Raw genomic sequence first — 24,144 nt, 5'->3', positions numbered from 1 at the left:
CAAGAATAATATGAACCACACTCAATATATTAATATTTGGTTTATATTCATAGGCAAATAATGAACACAACAAATAACCCTTGACATCAAAAGGAGGCTGATAATCATTTGCATCATGGAATAGGGCAGGCTATGGGTCTTACATGCTTTTCATACACAAGAACATTGCACAGGTAAATAACAATCAAGAGTAGTGCAATAACTTAATATTTTGAAATTAATTGTAAAGAATGAAATACCAAGAATCTCACTGCCGATCGGTACACATAACAACAGTAGGATGTCGTTCTTTATGTTTACAGAAGAAAAGCTGTACCTGCTGCATGCCGACCCGGTCTAATGATTGTACTTGTAGAATAGATAAACTTGTCAGTGGCCAACAACTTCACTTTGAGCCAAGTAGAGATCATGAACCCCCAAGTGTGCGAGCCCAAAAAAGGGGGTGAAACAGGGCATTTTCTCCTTACATCCATGGACGAGCCAGTCACACTTCATATGCAATGTAGGCTATGGGAATGTAGTGTAGCTAGCTAGCTAACTAAATGCACACAACACTAAATACTTCCAAGATCTCTAACCACTAACTAGTATTGACATAATTCTATCACAATTGATTAGCTAACTGCAGAGTTAGTTAGTCCAGCGTCCTTAGCTAGCTAGCTCGTTGTGCTAGCTGGTGAATATGCCAAGGTTAACTAGCAAAACAATTTGGCTATGGGATTATGGAGAGGGAAATAAATTGTTTTTTCGTCATCTAGCTCGTATCAACAAGGGCTTTCTACAAATTAGCAACATTAGTGCAGATAGCGAGACCATAAGCAATATGCACGGATAAGCATCACCAACTTCTGGTTTGGAGTATTTTAATATGATTGAGTGGCTGACAACTTTCAAGGTCTTTGCTGCGTGAACACAAAAAAGAGATTGACTGCTGACACCATTCTGAGGTGCTAAATACTGTCCGCAGGAAAATGGTTGACAATCCTACCAGTGTGTCAGAGCTTTAATGCATGAATAGCAAATTAATTAAAAATATACATGCCTATGCTGTGTGCATCCATGGGTCTGTTACTGAACTTTTTGTTTAAAAAAATAATATTTGAATTGGGAAGAGACTGTCACTGGCAAACATGGTTATAGACACAACAACATTATATAGCATCCCGTCATTGTGAAGAAAAGCACATCAGCTTATTATAATACACAAAGTAAGCAAAACAATGAAATGTGCATTTAAGCAATGAGAAGTAAACATGTTGTGCTATAGCATCTCTCTGACACCTAGGTAGGGAGTCGACTCCTATTTTTGGGTGTCAAGCTTCGAAATCGACTCAAGATTCAGTATTTTTGCAACGGGGGAAACTATTTTCCGTATTCTATTTCGAGAACAAACTCTCACATCTTTCACAGAAAATAAAGAAAGAGCGAGCGAGCATGAGAGCGAATGGTGGAGGTGCACAGCCAGACATCTCGGCCAATAGGCAAACCGTCAGATCCGTAATCAAACGATTTAGGCTATCGCAATGCTGTATTTCGCAATTTCTTGGCTTGCGCATGTTCATTATAGTAGGGGATATCAATTAGTAGATAAACTATTCTACATGCAACAGACAGAAGACCAAACACTGGCGTTGTTCATTGTGAAGAGAAAGAGGCGCAGGCGAGGGAGAGAATCTGGGCAGACAGAAACGGTCAGAACCGTGCGAGGAAGCTATATTTACCAATGCCTCGTAAATTCAAAAGTAGAATGAAGTTTATATTAGGCTCAGAGTATGGCACTATGAAGAATAGTTTAGCCAGTGAATTGAAGTTGAACATAGCCAAATGCATCAGTTTAAATTAGGCCTAAATGTGCAATACAAAGTATTGTCTATCGCTCATTTAATACAACCCTGCCTGGCTATTGATGTCCATGGACAGGGCTCTCCAAATCTGTTCCTGGAGAACTACCGTCCTGTAGGTTCTCTCCAACCCTGTTCCTGGAGAGCTACCGTCCTGTAGGTTCTCTCCAACCCCAGTTGCAACTAACCTGATCCAGTTTATCAACCAGCTAAGTATTGAATCGGATGCGCTAGATTATGGTTGGAGTGAAAACCTACAGAATGGTAGCTCTCCATGAACAGGGTTGGAGAGAACCTACAGGATGGTAGCTCTCCATGAACAGGGTTGGAGAGAACCTACAGAATGGTAGCTCTCCACGAACAGGGTTGGAGAGAACCTACAGAATGGTAGCTCTCCACGAACAGGATTGGAGAGCCCTGTCCTAGGCAATAGATCGCAAAGCAGCATCCCCATTAAACTTTTTGGGAAATGGCAACTTCACTCTCATCCATAAATAGTCAAGTGCAAATACGGTCCAGCATCTCAAATCAGCTAGATGTGGGGCATTAGTAAGGACGTCTACCATGGATGGATCGCTAAAATAATGATTATGATCACACTTCATCCATGTAAATTTATGGGGAGACCTATACATTTAGCAGCCAATCACGTGTCGCATATCTATCATGTTGACATTCTCGCCTACAATAAAAACCTACTGGCTTTGGAAAAAAATTAAGAATTACAGGGGACAATTTGGAAAAACTAATCCTGTGTGAATCGTTCTCTGGAATAATGCACATGCTTGGATAATTACAAAACCAACGTCTCTAGTAATACCCGTCCGAATAGGGCTGTAACATGGCAAAGAATAGGTTTATCAGCGTAGAGTGCGCCGCATCATCCCAAGGATGCACACAGCAGAAATAACACTCAAATATTCAAGTTCCTACACATCACCTTCTATATTCAAACAAAATAGGTACTTTATAGGCAAATGGGCAGCATCATGCTCATGGCAGTCCTCTTGAACGTTAATGTAGTCTTCCTAGTAGGACTCCGCAATGAGGTGGTGTATGTGCGCGCATCCGTTTTAGCGTATTTTGGGAGTCGGAGGGGTGGTGGTAGGGTATCCACAGTAGTGTTGTTTACGCGATTTAAAAAAAAAAATCTCTCGATGCATTGCATGTGATGCACAATATGTAAACAATAGCCTACTGTAACCAAATATAGGAGTCCGAAGCACGTTTCTTCGCAATCTGCGGTAAGTGTTCGCCACCATATTGTCCAAACGTTTGTCACATGCGAATTGCATCGGTATTAAAAATTCAACCGATATACAGACCAGCGTGCTGAAGGTCGGGTTTATAACACTTCCCTCTGGATTTTGTATCAGATTACCTTAGACACACGTAAAGTAAATTTAAGTTAAGTTTGTTCAACATTCTGATGTAATGGGACTTTTCGGGAATGCTGAGCCTACATGTTAGAGACAAGTGGAAAAGTATTTATCTCTCAGATTCTACAAAGAGGCACCTAAACTGCACCATTAAATTCCCAGCACCTCTCAATCAACAGAACCAAAGACCATACACAGACTGTCCTTGCAGATTGACATCCGTCAGCACTATTAACATGAACAAACTGGACGTGAAAAAAGAAGAAACACACTTAACTCATGCTCAGAGAATGCATAAACCACAACATAAGTGACAAAGTTTTAGCCTACATTCCAGTGCTTTTTGAGGACAGTTGACATTATCTATATTTCTATCCAATTGGCGACAGATTGTCATACGAATACTCTAGAATCTAGAACTAAAATATACACATTTTCCCACCAAATGTACTTTTTCCGGATAAAAATCAGTGCGTGATGTACACACAATGTACTTTTTCGCTTATGTTTTCATGTACTGAATACAAATCTAAAGTTCAATATGTTTCCATCGCATTGTCAACTCTGGCAAAAATTGTGTCACAAAAACTGTGGCTTTAAATAGCAAATGTGCCTATTCTGGCCTTGACACGTGCGCTCTAGACAACAGCTCGCAGATAAAGTGTGGGTATGCTGTGATGAGATTATTATGGATAAGAGCAGGAAAAATATATTTGTCAAGCCTCGGCTATCATGTCACCAGAATAAGACTCGATATTTATTGGAAAGGAGCATCAAGATCACAGTGCACTTCCACTACCGTGTGAAGTTCATAATTGATTTAATCTGTAGCCTAATAAACGGCAAGGTTTCCCGAATCGTAGTGGGAGGACCACACACCATATCACGTGACTCCAAATTTACTTCAATTTGATGTTTATTATATCAATATTTGAGCACAAAGGCGTTTCCGCCGCCATTTCTCACATAATTAATTTTACCGACACTACAAGATCCCACCATGTCGAACTAACAAATTATCTGTCAGCATTTATAAAATTGTACCGAAACTTCGTTTCCATCAAAACTGTCATAAATTTTTTTAGACTGTATGACTTTACTCGCATAAAAACTGGATGGAAACGTGGTTATTCATATGAAATGGAAGGCATTGTGTCATGTAAAAACATCTGTTTTGTTACAGCAGTACCAGCATTTCAAACTAAAGCACTAACACCTGAGGAAAACGGTAGGCTACTGTTCGATCCATTGTAAGTAACGCAATGGTCTCTGAGAACCAAGTAATGGTCGAAAACCAAAGTACATTCAATCATAGAATACTTGGAACTGTTGGAATGTCCTTCTGAAATATATCCACATTTAAAAAATGTCGATGAGCTCAGTAATTCAAATTCTCACTCAGTTACATCCAGAGGGGCAAAAATAGTAATACAGTGAAAATATTGTGATAAATGGATCCAAATACCCTCTGAAAAAATACAAATAAAAAGTTCCCCTCTCCAGCATCTACGAGTGGAATTGTAGAATGGAGCTAGGATGTTTGAAGAAAAAGTTCACTTTTTTTAAACTAAATCTATATTTTGGATGCATATGGCCAAATGTCCAGACACTTGTTTTTGAGGACCTTACCCCAACCAGTGATAACCTACCTCATATTCGTTCTGCAGTGCCAGTGTGTGGATAAAAGTAACAAATGCATTCAGATGCAGGTCTTTAGATGTTGTACACATGCAATTGTGCCATTTCAAACTTTAACCACAACGTTGTATTCCATAGGATGTGGTAAACCTATCCATTTGGCTGCTCAATGTTAGCCATCACATGCACACACAGAAGTATCTCTCGTGCCGTACAAAACGAAATTAAACGTTGCGGATAAAGTTCTGAAGTACATAAATTACAAAACAAGTAAAAGGACGTATTTGGGTGATGTTGGGGCTTTTGTTCATGTTTTCTTTTCACGCACTGGCACTGCAGAATGAGCATGAGAACGTCTATCGCTGGTTGGGGTAAGTTTTGCAAGAAATGTGTCTGGACACTTCTCAACATGCCATTTACATCCAAAATATAGATTCTTTAAGTGTTCAAGCATTAAAGTGGCTATCAATGCTCGTATGGAGCAGCACTAGTGAGAGTCACTCTAGGGGTGTAGCAGATATACACAGGTTGTTTAAGGCACAGGCAACCTGCACAATCTTATCAAAAGTGAAAATGTTGGATGACCGCTCAGCGGCCGTGAAGGGGACCTCCACTGGGCCAGTCAGCATGGAGTACCTTAGTTTCACCATGGACACAACCGTCTCCACATGCCTCCGCACACTCAGCCTCTCTGGGGAAATGTCTGTCAGCGAGACACCTTCGCTCCCTTCAGACCCCTCTCCGCCATCGCAGCCAGTGATTTTCAGCAGGGCACCATGAGCCGCCACCGACTCACCAATGTCCAAATCCTTATCGGCCAGGACCACGTCTCCTGGAAGGAGCTTGCCCAGGAAGCCACACCCCTCTGCCAGGCTCTTGTCGCTGACACTCCCCGGCGACCCCCTGGAGACGAAAGTGACCACGCCCTGCGGGGCCATGCCTATCATGTATTTCAGAGTGTTGCTCCCTGCTGGCGCCCCCTGCTGGTTCAAGTAAATTCAAGGAGCAATTGTTTCTGGGTTTAAATTATGGCAGGCAGTACCAGTCAAAGGGTTGGACACTTATTTATTCAAGGGTTTTTCTTTATTTGTACTATTTTCTACATTGTAGAATAATAGTGAAGACATGTGAAATAACACATATGGAGTCATGTAGTAACCAAAAAAGTGTTTAACAAATCTAAATACATTTTATATTTACATTTCTTCAAAGTAGCCACCCTTTGCTGTGATGACAGCTTTTGCACACTCTTCAGCTTCACCTGGAATGCTTTTCCAACAGTCTTGAAGGACTTCCCACATATGCTGAGCACTTGGCTGCTTTTCCTTCACTCTGTGGTCCAACTCATCGCAAACCATCTCAATTGGGTTGGGGTCAGGTGAATGTGGACGCCAGGCATCTGATGCAGCACTCCATCTTGGTCAAATAGCCTTTACACAGCCTGGATGTGTGTTTTGGGTCATTGTCCTGTTGAAGAACAAATTACAGTCCCACTAAGCGCAAACTAGATGAGATGGCGTTTCGCTGCAGAGAGCTGTGGTAGCCTTGCTGGTTAAGTGTGCCTTGAATTCTATATAAATCACAGACATTGTCAACAGCAAAGCACCCCCACGCTTCACGGTGGGAACCACACATGCGGAGATCATGTGTTCACCTACTCTGTGTCTCACAAAGACACTGCGGTTGGAAGCAAAAATCAAAATTTTGGACTCAAATGTCCATTGCTCGTGGTTTCTTTGCAGCATTTCAATCACAAAGGCCTGATTCACGCAGTCTCATCTGAACAGTCGATATTGAGATGTCGGTTACTTGAACTCTGAATCATTTATTTGGGCTGCAATTTCTGAGTCTGGTAACTCTAATGAACTTATCCTCTGCAGCAGAGGTAACTCTGGCTCTTCCTTTCCTGTGGCGGTCCTCATGAGAGCATAGCACTTTCATCATAGCACTTGCAACTTTGAAAGTTCTTGAACATTTCCAGACTGACTGATCTTCATGACTTAAAGTAATGATGGACTGTCTCTTTGCTTATTTGAGCAGTTCTTGCCATAATATGTACTTGGTCTTTTACCAATTAGGGCCATCTTCTGTCTACCACCCCTACCTTGTTACTACACAACTGATTGCCTCAAACGCATTAAGGAAAGAAATTCCACACCTGTTAATTGAAATTCATTCCAGGTGTCTACCTCATGAAGCTGGTTGAGAGAATGCCAAGGGTGTGCAACGCTACCAAGGCAAAGGGTGGCTACTTTGAAGAATCTCAAATATAAAATGGTTAATACATGATTCCATATGTATCATTTCATAGTTTGTCTTCACTATTATGCTACAATTTAGAAAATAGTAAAAACAACTTTTTTTTAAAATTGAATGAGTAGGTGTGTCCAAACTTTTGACTGGTACTGTATAACAGCATATATTTACCACAGCATATATCATATATACCAAATTAGACAGGACAGATACTCACACACAACAAGTTTACTTCTGACCCGGGTTTCTCCAGGGTCACCCTGAAGCAGTCTATGATCACGGCACAGTCAGGGTACGTCGAGTGGAGAGCTGCCGGGAGGTTCTTGCGGAGCTCAGCCCTGGAGGGCCAGAAGACAGCCGTGGGTACCAGCGTGGTGGACATGACGTTAACCATTCTGAGCACTGTCCTGGTCACTGTGCCAACCTTCACGCCGAAGCGGTAGGCCAAGTCCTGGTTCTTGAGGTCAAGCCGGAGACGCATTAGTGTCAGCAGCAGCTGCTGAAACATGGAGAGCTTGACCATGTTCTTGGTCCCGTTCATGTGTGGTGCGAGGAGCCACATGACTGTCTCAAATACAAAGTAGTTGGGCAAGCCAGTGTAAAACCTGACCTTCTCTGGGTCGTTCCGGAATGAGGTCTCTGAGAGTGACATTTTATCCACAGACTCCCGGAGAGCCCGGTTCTCCTTCTTCAAGATCTTCAGCACATCCTCATAGTTGTCGGGCTCTGCGGCTGACCTTTTGCCGGGCTTCCCTCCCCTGTCTTTGCTGTCGCTTGACACGGGTTCAGATTCCTCACCATTGTCACTGGTAGAGGATGAGGATGCACTCTGGGCCACCTGGCTCGGCCTCTGGTCGACCACAGACCTGCCCTGGCCCTGCAGGAAGAGCAAGGCGTTGGCAGCCTCCACTTGGGCTTCCTGCTTGTCTGAGATTTCAAAGGCAGCAGTCTCTTCCTTAATTTCTGACTCCGGGGATAGGGGAGCTGATGTAAATACAGAGGGAACATAGTCCGGCGAGCGTGGATTCTTCACCTGTTTACCTGGAGTTGAAGAAAAAGGGAGAAACTTTAGTGAGGCATCATGCACAATCACATTAGAACATACAGCTGCAGTGATTTCTAGTAAAAAAAAAAGTAAAGAATAGCAGTAGCGTTTAATATGGTGGTCAGGTGCTGGTTGGGAAAACTTCAAAAGTGAATTGAATGGCACATTGCTCATTTATGGACTGTTTTATTGACAACGTTGGCTGCGCACCTGATATGAAATGAGTACTACACAACCTGCTCCCGTCGTTTGGCAGCCAGCCTTCTCTGTTCACAGCAGCTATCCAACGCTGCTTTCTGTCGGGATCGCGTGGGAAACGGTAAAAAGACAATGATGTGCCTGGTATTCTTCTATTCCGACAGCCAGCCACCACGCACGTGTGTACCATAATAAGGCCCAAAGGGTGGTGGTTTTCCAATACAATTCTGACTCCCAAAATGGTGGCTGTTGGCAAATTAGTAAAGGGACTTTTTGTGGCCTCGTTGTAATTTTCCAGTGGCGTGATTCGTCGAGGAGGCTCTGTTTTATACAGTTTCTCCGATGTCATCAGCACGCGACTAGTATTTATTTTCTGCTGCTACTCGTTGACAGTTCCACTTACAATTTAGCTAGATTATCAAACGCTGTCAAAAATGGCTGTGGAATCAAGAGTAACACAATAAGAACTTAAGAAAGAACCTGAAAAACCTGTTGACAGAGAGAAGGTAGCTACTAGCTAACCAACTGCATTTGGATAATGTTAGTTCGGAACGCTAGCTACAGCTAGCTGGCTGGTTAGCTAGGTTTTGAGCAGTGGTTTATATACACTAGAATACCGATAGGGGCCGCTAGATTGAAGCCACGGTGCCACCATCTTGGTGCTCCCCCACAATTGTAAAACATATTTTGGAACCTATAGAAATTGATTTATTCATGCGTACATTCGTTTTTGCCACATTTATTATATTAGACACCCGAATGCATCATTTGACATGGTAAATAAAAACATCTACATCTATAAAATGTTCCTTAAAGTATACGTTTTAATACTTACTGTCCCCACTATAACAAAGATACATGTAATTGTACTTATAACATTAATTGAAATAATGTAGAATTCCATTAATCCCTATGGAGGACTGCTCCCACTGGGGAGTGACAATATGGCCTCTCAATGGCCAATACATAGCATCAGCAATCCATGGTTTATATACATTATTGGTTTTGAGGCACTCATGCTATGCTGTTGTTGGCTAGACCAGGTTTTCCCAATCTGGGGTACGCGAAGCCAGTGAATTCTATGTGGTACATCTGGATGAGTCAACAGACGTGGTGGGCCTGACACAGCTCCTGGTATAGGTCCGTTACATTTATGGGGGGTGAATTAAGGAAGACATCCTCCCCCACGGGTACGCCAAATAAAATTGTGATTAACTTTTTTAAAATCATTTTATTAAAAAAAATCAAAAAATGTTTCTTCACATTTCCAAACAGTCCATTTATATTTTCCAAGGGGGCTATACATTTGGGTGAGGGTTTTTTGTCACCTGACTAGCCATGTTTCACTGCCAAAAATAAAATGAAACCATCTAGTGTTCAGTGAAATAACAACACTGTCAAATACAGGTAGCCTCGTCAAATAATGAACATCCAATCACCTTAACCGTTACTCTCTCGTGGGTGAAACCTTCAGTCTTGTGCAGACATTTAGAAACGAAACATGCCAATGAAAAAAAATAAGCCACAAGTCTTTTGAGCGAGAGTAAGACATGTATAAAAGCAACAGATACCATTAAAAAGAAGGGGCTAGGTGGAAGATTGGTCACCCGTGAGTTTTTCAAACAGTGGGAGGCATAAAGACATGCCTACGGCTTTGTACGCAGCGGCAGGCTTGCATGTATTGGAGTTCTGATGATTGTGTCGGAATCAACGTGTGTAAAAAAGATTGCCTACAGACGTGTCCACTTCTGCTGAGAGTATTCACCACCACTAGTGGCAGGCATCACTCAAACAGTGGTGGTAATGCACGTAATTTATGAAAGTTGCCAGATCTGGGGAGAGTTACCAAAAAATCTTTGCAGCATTGAAGGTCCCCAAGAACAGTGGCCTCCATCATTCTTAAATGGAGGAAGTTTGGAACCACCAAGACTCTCCCTAGAGGTGGCCGCCCAGCCAAACTGAGCAATCGGGGGAGAAGGGCCTTGGTCAGGGAGGTGACCAAGAACCTGATGGTAATGCTGACAGAGCTCCAGAGTTCATCTGTGGAGATGGGAGAACCTTCCAGAAGGACCAACATCGCTACAGCTCTCCGCCAATCAGGCCTTTATGGTAGTGGCCAGACGGGAGACACTCCTCAGTAAAAAGGCACATGATGGCCAGCTTGGACTTTTGGCACCTGAAGGACTCAGACTATGAGAAACAAGATTTTATGGTCTGAAGAAACCAAGATTGAACTCTTTGGCCTGAATGCCAAGTGTCACATCTGAAGGAAACCTGGCACCATCCCTACGGTGAAGCATGGTGGTGGCAGCATCATGCTATGGGGGTGTTTTCAGCAGCAGGGACTGGGAGACTAGTCAGGATTGAGGGAAAGATGAATGGAGCAGAGAGATCCTTGATGAAGTCCTGAGCACTCTGGGGCAGGTTCTCAGACTGGGGCGAAGGTTCACCTTCCAACAAGACAATGACCCTAAGCACACAGCCAAGACAACGCACGACTGGCTTCGGGACAAGCTTCTGAATGTCCTTTAGTGGCCCAGACAGAGCCCGGACTTCTCTGTAGAGACCTGAAAATAGCTGTGCAGCGATGCTCCATATCCAACCTGACAGAGCTTGAGAGGATCTATAGAGAATAATAAAAATTAACTCCCCAAATACAGGTGTGCCAAGCTTGAAGCGTCATAACCAAGAAGACTCGAGGCTGTAATCGCTGCCAAAAGTGCTTCAACAAAGTACTGAGTAAAGGGTCTGAATATTTATGTAAAGAAGGTATTTCAGTGTTTTATTTTAACCAGTTTTCGCTTTGTCATTGTGGGGTATTGTGTGTTGATGAGGAAAACAAATCATTTAATCAATTTTATAATAAGGCTGTAATGTAACAACAAAAAGTCAAGGCCTACTCAAATGATGGTCAGTAAATGGGACCTCACTCAGTAGTGTCGAGTCATTTGGGAGGTTTAAGAAGGTAGGGAATGTCATTTTAATTCCGATCAGGTATGCGTCTGTGACAGAATTTTATACATGGCGCTGGTACCTACTCCCTGCACATGCTACAACCTCTTCAGCTCAGTCAGACACCTAAAGTACATGGGGGCTTTGATGCCCACCCCCGTGATCCTCTTCAGCTCCTCCATCAGAAACCCTGCATGACCACCTGAGGCAACCGAGTCCCAAAATACTCTTCTGAATGGCCTGGTTGAGGCTGGACAGAGGAATCTGTCTCACGTAGCTTGGAATACTTTCTGACACCATGGCCAGACACCGCCCTGGAGGGAAGACTTTCTGACACCATGGCCTGACACCGCCCTGGAGGGAAGATTTGGGGCCTGGAGGAATGACAAAAAGAGAGCAGAGGTTTGACTAGTAAGTAAATCTATTGGAATTGGTAATGGTGTAACTCTTTTTAAGGATATGTTATTAATAAATATATTCTACTTTCTTGTTGGTATTATCAGAGTGGACCTGTTCTTCCCTGTTGCTGTGTGGAGGATTGAAGGTATGTAGTGTGGCTGAACTACTGCTGTGGGGAGTTTCTTGCTCTGGGAAATGAGCTGTGAGATGAAAGACAAAACCCATCATCAGAACCAGTCAGCACAGAAGGTAAAATAACACATCTCTAAAAGCCCACTTGGTAGTACAGACACTGAAGCCCTTTCACCCCTATCTGTGCACAGGAAAGGCAGTTCCCACATCTTCTACTCCACAAATCTCCAGTGCAATCACCTTAAGAGGTCCTGTGTGACAGAGCTTAGGTCCGGCATCTCGGGACCGAATGGCTCGGGGTAATCCCCTCACCCGCAGGGTACCCAGGTTGGATGCCTGGGTGGAACCGTCTGGCTCCAGGATTGAGAGGGGGGCTTTCCTGCCCCATGCTCTGCTCCCCACGGCCTCCACCACCACCCGTCTACAGTCAGGGAGAGAAGGGACAGCGAGGCAAAATAGATACTCCAACTTAACTATTACTATAAGTAAGCACTCAAGTGACTTTATAGCAGTTTCAGCTTACAAAGGGCAAAGTTGCCCAGAAAGGACTCTGCTTGGCATCTCTGGTGTAGATTTTTTCCACTGTACATCCAATGATCGAGATCTCCAGCACATTATATAACCAGGCTTGATTGGCGCCTCTATTGGAGGTTGGAAGTTCCAAGTGATCTTGTTCTTCATCTGCCTGTGTGTGTCTCACCCTGCAACATAACATATTTTTTTCCAGCAATTGTTTACAGACAGATTATTTCACTTATCATTCACTGTATCACAATTCCAGAGGGTCAGAAGTTTACATACCTTAAATTGACTGTACTTTTAAACAGCTTGGGAAATTCCAGAAAATGATGTCATGGCTATAGAAGCTTCTGATAGGCTAATTGACATCATTTGAGTCAATTGGAGGTGTTCCTGTGGATGTATTTCAAAGCCTACTTTCAAACTCAGTTCCTCTTTGCTTGACATCATGGGAAAATCAAAAGAAATCAACCAAAACCTCAGAAAAAAATTGGACCTCCACAAGTCTGGTTCATCATTGGGAGCAATTTCCAAACGCCTGAAGGTACCACGTTCATCTGTACAAACAATATTACGCAAGTATAAACACCATGGGACCACGCAGCCGTCATACCGCTCAGGAAGGAGATGCGTTCCGTCTCCTAGAGATGAACGTACTTTGGTGCGAAAAGTGCAAATCAGTCCCATAACAACAGCAAAGGACATTGTGAAGATGCTGGAGGAAACATGTACAAAAGTATCTATATCCACAGTAAAACGAGTCCTATGTCGACATAACCTGAAAGGTTGAGAGTGGTGCTGATGGTATTGTTGGTCTAGTCGGAGTCGCACTTTTGACCTCTTTTTCCGCAGCAACCAGTGATCCGGGTCAACAGCATCAATTTAACAGTATAGCTTTCGTCGCCCCGGGCTCGAACCAGATACCCTCTGCACACACAGACAACTGACACCCCTGAAGCATCGTGCCACAAAAGCCGCGGCCCTTGCAGAGCAAGGGGAACTACTTCAGGTCTCAGCGAGTGACGTCAACGATTGAAACGCTTTTAGCCCCGCACCACCGTTAACTTGCTAGCCATTTCACATCGGCTACACTAGGAACAGTGGGCTAACTGCCTTGTTCAGGGGCAGAACGACATTTTTACCTGGTCAGTTCGGGGATTCGATCTTGCAACCTTCCGGTAACAAGACCAACGCTCTAGGCTTCCTGCCTGTTGGCGCATTAGCTGCTCCTTCACAACAAGCCAGTTATGTAAATCATTCTCTAAATATGTATACTAATGAGTCACATGGCTATTATTAACTACAAGCAGCTCATCAGGTACCACATTGAGGCCGCTGACCTCCGAGTGCAGCTCATGCAGAAATCGCACTGCACCCTCAGTGCTATGATCGTGGCCTCACCTCTACCCAGTGGAACATTCAATTCATATAAATGACATCTAGTTTCAAAGGTATTTTGGCAGACCGCCAGCTTATCGGAGACCAATCTCGTCATTATATAGCTACTGTATCTCTGGTGGAAGTATGTTTCATACATTCTTCGTCGTATTTCTGGTGTGCCTGCTAAAGACCGGCAGTTTCAATCTTCATCGCTAGGTTTCGCAGCGAAACAAGTGCCTACGAGTCCATTTGTTAGCAGATGTGTTTCTAAAAGTAGTATCGTTATCTTGAACTGCAATTTAAACAACTTTCGCTGTCTGTTTAAATTCATACAAGTTGGCACAGGAATTTTGCGCCACTTCCGGAAATAGTTTTAGAATTTACTATTCAGGACTTTCACCACCGAAGAAGAGAATGCATCTCGAGCTAAATGCAAAACTGCCACCTACCGGCTTCACGATTAAATACATTTAGTTACAGAATCAAATCAACGTTTATTTGTCACGTGCGCCGAATACAACAGGTGTAGTAGACCTGACAGTGAAATGCTTACTTAGAGGCTCTAACCAATAGTGCAAAACAGGTATTAGGTGAACAATAAGTAAAGAAATAAAAACTGTAAAAAGAGTGAGAAATGAGCAAGATACTTTTTGAAGAATTCTGTGGTGGACTGACAATATCATCATGAAGAAAAACTTCAAAGGCAAGAGTTCATAACACACTTCAGTATGAACATTTGTAACATTCATGACAAAAAAAATGTCTATCCATCTATTCATTTGCAATAAGCTCACTTCCTTTACTTATAACCCTCTTTAGCATGAGGACGATTAATAGAGCTAGGAGGTGGAGGAACCTTATCAGATCGCTGATTATGCTGGAGAGTGTATAAATACTGAGGAAACAGTGAAGGTCACCACAGACCTGACGAAGAAACATTCTGACTGGTGAGTAATGGAGTAACATGTAAACTTTCTATAATCTGAATAGCATAAGTATTTACAGAAGATTATGGTTGGTAGATATTGGCCTTCTGTATTGACTACACTGGCGTATTGGCCTATAATTAGATCTATTTCTCTTGATTCCTCAGCACCAGAATCAGCAGGCTATTTCACACTTAACAGATATTTCGTAAATAAAACCATTTAGTTGTAGCGATGGCAATGTTCGGCAAGGTGCTGGAGCCGGTGGGCTACATGCAGACCATGAGGACTCTGGTGGAGGGCATCTGTACCTACCTGGGTGGCAGTGCCTCAGCTGAAGAGACAGACCTTGCCAGGAAGAACCTGGACTACATAGACCAGGAGCTGGCTGCTGCAGGGCCGGGTCTGCTGACCGACCAGGAGGTCCATCGGCTGGAGGATGACCTGGCCGTGGTCTATTACCAGCTGGGCGCGGTCGTCAGGGCCCAGTCTGAGTTCACCAAACGGGAGACAGAGGTGTTTCTCCAGTATGTTCAGGAGCACCGGCTGGAGAGGCAGCTGACGGCCCTCCACAGCCGGCTGATGGGGGTGTCGGTCCTGACAGACCAGCCGACCCTGCTGGAAGAGCTTGTCCAGAACCGCAAGCCCAAACGCTGGGAGATGAGGGAGTTCTGTGTCAAGGTCAGTGGGGGTCAGGGAGTGGTCAGCCATCAACACACAATTCTCAACAGGCAATAGAGGTCATCATGTTACATTCTAAATTTCTCTAACCAATTAATGTGTAAATCACATTCTTTGGTTTACCAAAATTATCCACGAAGTTCAAAGAACGAAGTTGCTTGCCTGGGCACCATGCCTTATCTGACTGTCAGACTAAAACAGTTAGTAAATAGACATGAAGCTAATGCTTTTCTACACTCTTAGAAAAAAGGGTTCTTCGCCTGTCCCCATAGGATAACCATTTTTGGTTCCAGGCAGGACTATTTTGGGTTCCATGTGGAACCCTCCGTGTAAAGGGTTCAACATGGGACTGAAGAGTTCTACCTGGAACCAAAAAGGGTTATTTAAAGGGTTTTCCTATGGGGACAGATGAAGAACCCTTTTAGGTTCTAGATGGCACCTTTTTTTCTAAGAGTGTAGCCTACTTCCAGATCTGGCACTCAGCCAAATTATTTTACCCCTAAACATTTTACACAAAAATAGTCAAAGTTACTGGTTGTGTGTTTTATTCAAAATTGATAGTGTTAATTGTAATGCAGTTGCATATACAAAGTTCACCCCTATGTTTTCCAACACTTGGTACGTCACACTGAAAAATGTATTCCTCTGCTAGTGAGCAGAAAATGTATGTGGAGAGACAACCTTATTTCACCTTGCGAGAAATACAAACACATCTGTTATGTTAACCTTGGATAACTTATCAGTCACAAAGATTGCATCAAAATGTTTGAGACTGATTACATACAAGCTATTTTGGGCACTGTGTGATCTTGAAGAATCGTCCCAGCCCCTGCTGCTGAAGCAGATTGTTTTCAATCATATACATAATCGTGAATATTGATGAGTGAGAAAGTTAGACACAAAAATATCATATCCCCCCCCCCCCCGCCCCCCAGTATAGCCTCCCATTTTATTGTAATGGTGAAAAGGTCTTGGGGAATGATGTGTTTATCTACCTTTCTCACTCAACATGATTCACATTCATTCAGAATTATCTGTAATCATGGTAGCATCCACATTAATGTACAAGTCTTTAGAAACATTGTATTCTTCTTTACAATAAAAGTAAAGAAGAATACATTATTTACTGTTAATTTCTATTGGGCACAAAATCATCTGAAACACAATCAAATCAAACTGCAAATGCGTCCAACAAATTGAGTCACAAGCTTGAAGTGGTCATTGCGGTCTCTGAATATGGGATCAAACACTTAAAGTAGTGAAAAGTTAATACACAAGTGAATTTGTCCCAATATCTTTGGTCCCCTAAAATGGGGTGACTATGTACAAAAAGTGCTGTAATTTCTAAATGGTTCACCTGATATGGATAAAAATACCCTCAAATTAAAGCTGTCAGTCTGCACTTTAACCCCAGTCAGTGTATGATGTCAAATCCAAAGTGCTAGAGTAGAGAGCAACACAAATGTGTCTCTGTCCCAATATTTTTGGAGCTCACTGTGTATGCTATGCCTCTCCAAATGCTGATTCTTCAAGATGCAGTCTGTTCAGTAAAGTAGACCACCAGTTAACTAAGGGGGGCAACACTACTATTATTTAATCTCCTGAACATGAGTCACATAGTCATAGCATAGAACTTTTTTTTTATCAGCCTCTCTTCCTTCCTCTTGCAGGTGAATTTTGTCCTAGGCACGGGTCTGCTGTGCCTCTTCACCCAGGCCTTCCTTACGGGCAGAGATCAGGCCCTGCTGATGAAGACCTGGTCTGAGCGCATGGGTGCCCTCTACAGGAAGATGAAGACCACTGGGGGTCGCTGTTCAGGCTACTTCCTACAGCAGGCGGAGGAGGACGTCCGTCAGCAGCTGCAGGAGGCCATGCAAAGCCGTTCAGCTCCCGAGGAGGCGGCAGCCGGCATTCTAAAGACCCTGGAGAAGAACTACGACTGGCTGCGCTGGGCCGTCATGGTGCACCCTGCCATGGGGCCCTTGGAGGAGGATGGGGGGGAGGGCCGGGGAACACACTACAGCCCAACCACTTCTTGTCCGTGTCATCTGAGGCACCATGCCCTCATGTGGTGGCCTGCTACCGTGACACGCCCACCTCGCTGGACAAGAACCACATCCACCAGCTGATCGTGGACCTGGAGTGGAAGATCCCCAACCCACCTCCAGAGGTGTACACTGCCATCGAGGAGGACCCAGGGAAGGCCCGACACTACCTGGCCTCTCGCATGCTGAAGAAGCTGCAGGAGGGGCTGGGCTCAGCGGTGGCTGTCCATGTGGTGCCGGGCAAGATGGAGATGAAGTGTAACTTCCCCCAAGCCTCCTACTACCTGTACGAGTACAAACATAGGCTGGCCTCGGGCACCTTGTGTGTGTTTGGATAAGAGAGAGGGGGGCTGGCTAGTCTTGCAGGCTTAGGTTCAGCTGCTGCATCTGCTGGGGCTGGGCACACATGAATGAATACACTACTTCAGATGTTCAGTCAACTGAAACTATGTTTCCCTTTTTATTTCAGCTGTTTTCATAACCAAATAGACCTTGTTTTATGTAACTGACATTTCTTCACAATAAACGATTAGAAAAACAAAACAACAATTTTAATCATTGCCTGTCCTGATATACATTCTCAGTTAAAGCAACATTATTGTGTGGTGTTTGGGATCCACCCAGATCTAGAGTATAACTATTAGTAATCCAGACTATGGGTTGTATGATGCACAGCTAAACATGTATTGTGGATTTGCTAAATTTGAAGAAATAAATATTCATAAAATCTTTATACATAAAGTATAATACAATTTTAGACCAGTCTACACAGTACCAAGTCTGAACTACACTGCACTAGAGATGTATCACATCTTCCTTGTCCTGTTGTGCACACTTTTCCATGTCCCTCCTTATGTCAGGGAAGCTCTGTAGAACCCGCTGGAAGCGATCTGAGGACAGGGAGAAGAGCTGGCACGTGGTCAGAGCTCGCACTGTGGCCAAGCGCTTTCCTTTGGTCATGAGGCAGGTCTCTGTAAACCAGTAAGGCACAGAACACAATATACATTTATTAAAATGCACATCAGATATACCCACTGTTCCTTGTCATATCCTGCATAGTCCCAGGGATGTAATCAGCACAACCATGTAGAACAGGAGAATAAGAATAACTTGTTGGGGGTTGGGTCTTTTTCAATTATGTTAGAAATGGATGAAGGATGAGGTTTGACTATCAGAATTTCAAGATTACCCAATCTCTTGTGTGATGGCCTGAATAGAATGATAGTCTGAACAAATGAATGAATGATGCTGAAATGAGCTACTCGAATGTGAGCCTGACCTCCAAAGTAGTCGCCGTCAGCCAGCTCCTGCGGGAAGGAGTCTGTTTCCACCAGGACCTGGCCGTGCTCGATGAAGAACATGCGGTCGCCGGGCGCGTTCTGGTGGAAGATGACATCATCCTCCTGGAAGACCTCGTGCTGAAACTGGAGGAGGACGGTGTTCAGGAAGTTGACATCTCGGTTCTGGAACATGGGTACGTTGTTCAGCAGGCTCGAACACATCACCGTCAGAATCTCCTGTATAACACACACAAAGCTTTTCTTCAGATTGTTTCATAATAAAGTTTCACAACTAGACAGACAGATTCCAGTATTAAACACAGCTGTAATAACCTAAGGAAATCACAGGTGGGTAGAATGTAGCTATGTACTTCATGTAGTTACGTGCAACATGCATCAAGATTTTACTAAGTTACAGTTCATATAAGGTAATCAGTCAATTGAAATAAATAAATCAATAAATTAGGCCCTAATCAATGGATTTCACTGGGAATACAGATATGCATCAGTTGATCACAGATACCTTTTTTTTTTAAAGGTAGGGGCGTGGTTCTGAAAACCAGTCCGTATCTGGCGTGACCACCATTTGCCTCATGCAGTGCGACACATCTCTTTTGCATAGAGTTGATCAGGTTGTTGATTGTGGCCTGTGGAATGTTGTCCTACTCCTCTTCAATGGCTGTGTGAAGTTTCTGGATATTGGTGGGAACTGGAACACTCTGTGGTACGCGGCGATCCAGAGCATCTCAAACACGCTCAATGGTTGACATGTCTGGTGAGAATTTTGACCATGGAAGAACTGGGAAATGTTTTAGCTTCCAGGAATTGTGTACAGATCCTTGCGATATGGGGCTGTGCATTATCATGCTGAAACATGAAGTGATGGTGGCGGATGAATGGCATGACAAGGGGCCTCGGGATGCATTGAAAGTGCCATTGATAAAATGCAATTGTGTTCGTTATCCGTAGCTTATGCCTGCCCATACCATAACCCACCACCACCATGGGGCATTCTATTCACAACGTTGACATCAGAAAGCCGCTCACCCACAGACACCGTTGTCTGACATCATACCAGGTACAGTTGAAACCGGGATTAATCCATGAAGAGCACACTTCTCCAGCGTGTCAGTAGCCATCGAAGGGGAGAATTTGCCCACTGAAGTCCCTTACAACACCGACACTGCAACACTGCAGTCAGGTCAAGACCCTGATGAGGACAATGAGCACGCCGATGTGCTTCCCTGAGATGGTTTCTGACAGTTTGTGCAGAAATTCTTTGGTTGTGCAAATCCACAGTTTCAACAGCTGTCTGGGTGGCTGGTCTCAGATGATCCCGCAGGTAAAGAAGCTGGATGTGGAGATCAAGGGCTGGCGTGGTTACAAGTGGTCTGTGGTTGTGAGTCCGTTGGGTGTACTGCCAAATTCTCTAAAACAACGTTGGTGGTGACTTACGAGAAATTAATATTACATTATCTGGAAACAGCTCTGGTGGACATTCCTAGAGTCAGCATGCCAATTGCATGCTCCCTCAAGTTGAGACATCTGTGGCATTGTGTTGTGCGACAAAACTGCACACTTTATAGTGGCCTTTTATTGTCCCTAGCACAATGTACACATGTGTAATGATCATGCTGTTTAATCAGCTTCTTGATATGCCACACCTGTTGGGTGGATGGATTATCTTGGCAAAGGAGAAATTATCAATAACCGGGATGTAAACAAATCTGTGTACAAAATTTGAGAGAGATACGTTTTTTGTGCATATGGAACATTTCCGAGACTTTTATTTCAGCTCATGAAACATGGGACCAAAACTTTACATGTTGTGTTCATATTTTTGTTCAGTGTATATTTTTTTACATTTGTACATTATTATATAAGGTCTGCCTAATGTAAAGTGGGACCTAAAGACACAGTGAATACAGAGAAGTTGTATAAAATAGAATATGACTGAAGTACCTCTCTCAAAGCTGAGGAGACTGAAATTAGAAAATTCTTCTCGTCAAACCATCTCCCCCCATAGCGGGCCCCGTAGTACTTGTTGATGCGAAGCCGAAGGTCATTAGGAAGCTTCAAGAAAGTCATGTAGTCATCAAGATGATTCATCTGTAGATTATCAGACATGATGGCCTTTGAATGACATGTCATTACAGTTAAGTGACATATTAATAGAGTTCCTTTCTTATGTGATCAATTTTCAACCTGAATCATCTGTGTTAGCTTTATGAGCAAAAGCCCAGGCATTAAATCTCCATTACACTTAGAATACCTTGTTCTTGTAGGCCTTTGCTGCTTGGTCTACGTTGGTTATTATGGCAGCAGCGTTGGCCACCAGTACAGTGTACATTAGAGCCCCAGACAGCATACTGGTCATGACCACCCACAGCTCCACCTCATCTATGGAGCAGAAAACCCAGTACACACAAATACAGTGTAATAATTTGCGATTAAACTCCACGCACTCCAGTCTTGGAGTAGCATCAGTCTAATAGAATATCACCAGATTATGAACAGTCCTTACTTGTTGGTGACTCCGTGGAGCCATAGGATATTTGGATCATATGAGAGAGAGCCCGAAACACTCCAAATGAATACTTCTCACCAACTGTGGCATTCTGGAAAATACCACATTGTTTATATAGGGTGAATTAACCATTTCAATGCAGCTGAGACCTACATTTCAGTATATGTGGGGCTTACCATCAGTTTCTCTCGTCTGACCCAGCAGTCTGATGGGAACTCCTCCAGCATCGGGACAAAGTACTGGATACAGCCGTTCCAGTGGCACAGCAGGAACATCATCATAAACAAAGACAGTATGCGGAAGAACAGTTGAACATACTCCAAGTTGGCATTTGAAACCTATCAGGAAAGAAACAAAGGCAAATTATTAAACATGATGCCACTAAAAATATTGATTGGACTGCAAAGATAACCTAGATGTGTATGCCAATCAAAAGCACTACCCCTGTACATGTTTGTATTGCTTATTGGCCAAATGTATTTGTAGTACAAGGTTTGACTTTGTGGGGATGTGCAGCATACATATCAGAACTTACCTTCTCAACTTCGTTGAAGAAGCGGACAAGCCTGGAGACTCTGAGGAGCCTGACGAGGCTGATGATTCGGACAAACATGAGAATCCGGACCATTCTACTGGCTTTGGAACCTGAGGTGGAGGTGTCACTGTGGGATTGTAACTCCTGTCACAATAAAAAATACACAAATACAAATGCATATTTTAATTCCATGATCTTACATTAGACTGGAACTACTGTATAACAGCGTGACGCTGGAACAGTTGGAGTGATTTATCATTACCGCAATTAATAATATGTAGCCAATTGGGAATGCTGCAATCACATCTGGTATGAACCAACTCTTTAGGTAAATCACACTGATCTTTTTGATATCCAGGATAGCCACCTGCGGAATTGAATAACAGACAGTAGATGTTCAGATGATTGATATTAATGATTGGCAGCATGCTTCAGACAAATTAATCATTCAACCATTCAACGGAAGCTAAATGTTTTGGGATTCTGGCCAAAATGAAACGAGACAGTGATGCCATCCAGAATGTACGTCATAAGCTATTAATAGAAAAGTGCATTAATATAAACTTGACAGGGTAGTCAATTGGCCAAACTTTCACATTAATATTTTAAACCATCTTGGCCTGAAACTGAAACAGCATAAAGCACTAACTTGTTCTTGATTAGCCCCCTAATTTTCCCATTTCTTTTTTTATCAAATAACAATGATCCACAGCCATGTTTCATTATGTTTCATTACCGGTGCACTTCAGGACATATTTACTAAGCATCTTGGTCCTAGGTAAAGTTTGTGCCTGTTATTTTCATGAGAGAATTTAAGATAAAAGGAAACCTAATCTATAAATAGTTATCTGTAAATGAATCTACTTCTCAGAATCTTTATCTTCCAAATTTGGAAAATTCCCTCTTGCAAATAACAGCTGCAGGCTTAGCACATGCGCCAGGGGTTCAGTTAATCTGGCCCCTTCTGTGTATTGAAACTAATACAGAAAGGGCGAATTGGGATTGCATGCTCGTGGAAGGGGATTATAAAACTATCACAGATTGGGACTGGTCTGAAAATACAGTAAAATCAGAGCCACATTACCTCACTGTCCTCAGAGATGATACCCATTCGAAAATTCAGAGCCACATCCATCAGAAACAAAGTGTCCGAGAAGACATTGAAACCTTCCCAGCCCACTCCACTGTACCCGTCTAAGAAAGCTATCTCCATGGGGATCCCAATCAAATTCAGGAATGTGATGGCAACCATACACATGATGTAGTAACTCCTACAAGACACAATAACAAAGGGTTTGCATATTAAAGACATGCAGACACGCAGTTCTTAGAAACACTGTTTTAAACACCCTTTAGTGTTTTCTTTGGCATATACCTAAGCTCTTTGCTGTCTTTGCAAACTTGCTGTGTTGTGCTTTGACAGGCAAACAAAATGCCAAGACATCCCCAAGGTCTAACTTGTTGTTCTAGGACAGACAAAATGCCAAGGCAGCACAAACAGTAGTTAGAGAAGAATACCTTATGGGGCTGAATGGGTGGATGACCCAGACTCCACTCTGCAGCTGGCGTATACATTCCTTCTCCACAGCTATCTCGCTACCGTACACAGATAGAGACTGCCTGTTCAGCTGAGGCAGAAAGACACCTCTCCAACCACAGGTGCTGGCTGTGCGTCTGCCGACAGGGGCTTGGGAGTTCTCCATCCCAGAAGGAGCACGCAGTTCCTCTGTTCAGCCGACCGAGCTGGCCATCCTTCCCTGGGCTGCTGAAGAGTCGCTTCTAACTCAGTCTTTTTGGTCACAGGGTAATTTTCCATCACAGCTCCTGTGGCCAGGGCTTATTGAGGTGGTGTAGTGGGAGGGGAGTGGATGCCAGACCTCTCTCTCTCTCCCTCCCTCCTTCCATGGGAAACATTAGTTTATATTGCCAAAGCAAGTGAAATAGATAAAAGTGAAATGTTTTTTTACAGAAAACATTACACTTACAAAAGTTCCAAAATAATACAATTATTTAAAATGTCATATTATGTCTATATGCAGTGTTGTAATGATGTACAAATAGTTAAAGTATAAAAAGGGAAAATAAATAAATATTGGTTGTATTTACAATGGTTTGTTCTTCAGTGGTTGCTCTTTTCTTGTGGCAATAGGTCACACATCTTGCTGCTGTGATTGCACACTGTGGTATTTCACTCAATAGCTATGGGAGTTCATAAACATTGGATTTGTTTTGGAATTCTTTGTGGGTCTGTGTAATCTGAGGGAAATATCTCTCTCTCCCTCCCTCCCGGCTGATAAACTATTGAATATCTCCACCATGCAAGCATGAATTAAGCCCAATCAAAAGACGAGTCTGGATGACATTAATACTAAATACAATAGCTGGTTTTGAATATCACAATTATTATCATC

At 43.2% G+C, this 24,144-nt stretch overlaps 2 protein-coding genes and 1 long non-coding RNA gene across 5 annotated transcripts; all 3 read right to left on the bottom strand.

Moving 5' to 3' along the window:
* Positions 1 to 27: 27 nt before the first annotated feature.
* LOC135547469 (uncharacterized) lies at positions 28 to 8,920 on the bottom strand. Of its 2 annotated transcripts, none has more exons than XM_064976508.1 (3): positions 8,370 to 8,920; positions 7,332 to 8,155; positions 28 to 5,841 (listed from the first exon to the last, which is right to left on the bottom strand). In XM_064976508.1, the coding sequence occupies exons 1-3, from the start codon at positions 8,704 to 8,706 to the stop codon at positions 5,356 to 5,358; spliced, it is 1,647 nt and encodes a 548-aa protein (XP_064832580.1). In that variant the 5' UTR covers positions 8,707 to 8,920; the 3' UTR covers positions 28 to 5,355. The 2 variants fall into 2 exon arrangements, with proteins under 2 accessions (XP_064832580.1, XP_064832581.1); XM_064976509.1 differs by having other exon boundaries at positions 28 to 5,838.
* A 160-nt stretch (positions 8,921 to 9,080) lies between these two features.
* On the bottom strand, positions 9,081 to 14,126 carry LOC135547468 (uncharacterized). Of its 2 annotated transcripts, XR_010456716.1 has the most exons (5): positions 12,642 to 14,126; positions 12,364 to 12,541; positions 12,081 to 12,261; positions 11,793 to 11,908; positions 9,081 to 11,683 (listed from the first exon to the last, which is right to left on the bottom strand). It is a non-coding gene; the product is annotated as an uncharacterized LOC135547468 (long non-coding RNA). The 2 variants fall into 2 exon arrangements; XR_010456715.1 differs by having other exon boundaries at positions 9,081 to 11,908.
* Positions 14,127 to 17,822: 3,696 nt separating this feature from the next.
* On the bottom strand, positions 17,823 to 23,559 carry LOC135546965 (potassium/sodium hyperpolarization-activated cyclic nucleotide-gated channel 1-like). The gene is made up of 10 exons (XM_064975526.1): positions 23,252 to 23,559; positions 22,818 to 23,004; positions 21,996 to 22,100; positions 21,734 to 21,877; positions 21,375 to 21,536; positions 21,196 to 21,289; positions 20,944 to 21,071; positions 20,634 to 20,780; positions 18,671 to 18,908; positions 17,823 to 18,362 (listed from the first exon to the last, which is right to left on the bottom strand). Exons 1-10 carry the CDS (start codon positions 23,434 to 23,436, stop codon positions 18,187 to 18,189), a joined length of 1,566 nt encoding a protein of 521 aa, XP_064831598.1. The 5' UTR covers positions 23,437 to 23,559; the 3' UTR covers positions 17,823 to 18,186.
* Between the last annotated feature and the right edge of the window lie 585 nt (positions 23,560 to 24,144).

This window comes from Oncorhynchus masou, chromosome 10 (genome assembly GCF_036934945.1).
Source record: "Oncorhynchus masou masou isolate Uvic2021 chromosome 10, UVic_Omas_1.1, whole genome shotgun sequence".
NCBI lineage: Eukaryota > Metazoa > Chordata > Actinopteri > Salmoniformes > Salmonidae > Oncorhynchus > Oncorhynchus masou.
The sequence above is the reverse complement of the archived record's forward strand: the minus strand, read 5'-3'. Positions and strand labels throughout refer to the sequence as shown.

What these genes read in the sequence shown, in the direction of transcription:
- LOC135547469 (XM_064976508.1), bottom strand. Translation starts at nt 8,706, where the DNA reads ATGACATCGGAGAAACTGTATAAAACAGAGCCTCCTCGACGAATCACG. An exon ending in TAGTACTCATTTCATATCAG is followed by an intron (nt 8,156 to 8,369) that starts GTGCGCAGCCAA and finishes CTTCAACTCCAG; the next exon opens with GTAAACAGGTGAAGAATCCA. An exon ending in CAGAAGTAAACTTGTTGTGT is followed by an intron (nt 5,842 to 7,331) that starts GTGAGTATCTGT and finishes TACTTGAACCAG; the next exon opens with CAGGGGGCGCCAGCAGGGAG.
- LOC135546965 (XM_064975526.1), bottom strand. Translation starts at nt 23,436, where the DNA reads ATGGAGAACTCCCAAGCCCCTGTCGGCAGACGCACAGCCAGCACCTGT. An exon ending in TCATCTCTGAGGACAGTGAG is followed by an intron (nt 22,101 to 22,817) that starts GTAATGTGGCTC and finishes TCAATTCCGCAG; the next exon opens with GTGGCTATCCTGGATATCAA. An exon ending in TGACGGCGACTACTTTGGAG is followed by an intron (nt 18,363 to 18,670) that starts GTCAGGCTCACA and finishes ACTGGTTTACAG; the next exon opens with AGACCTGCCTCATGACCAAA.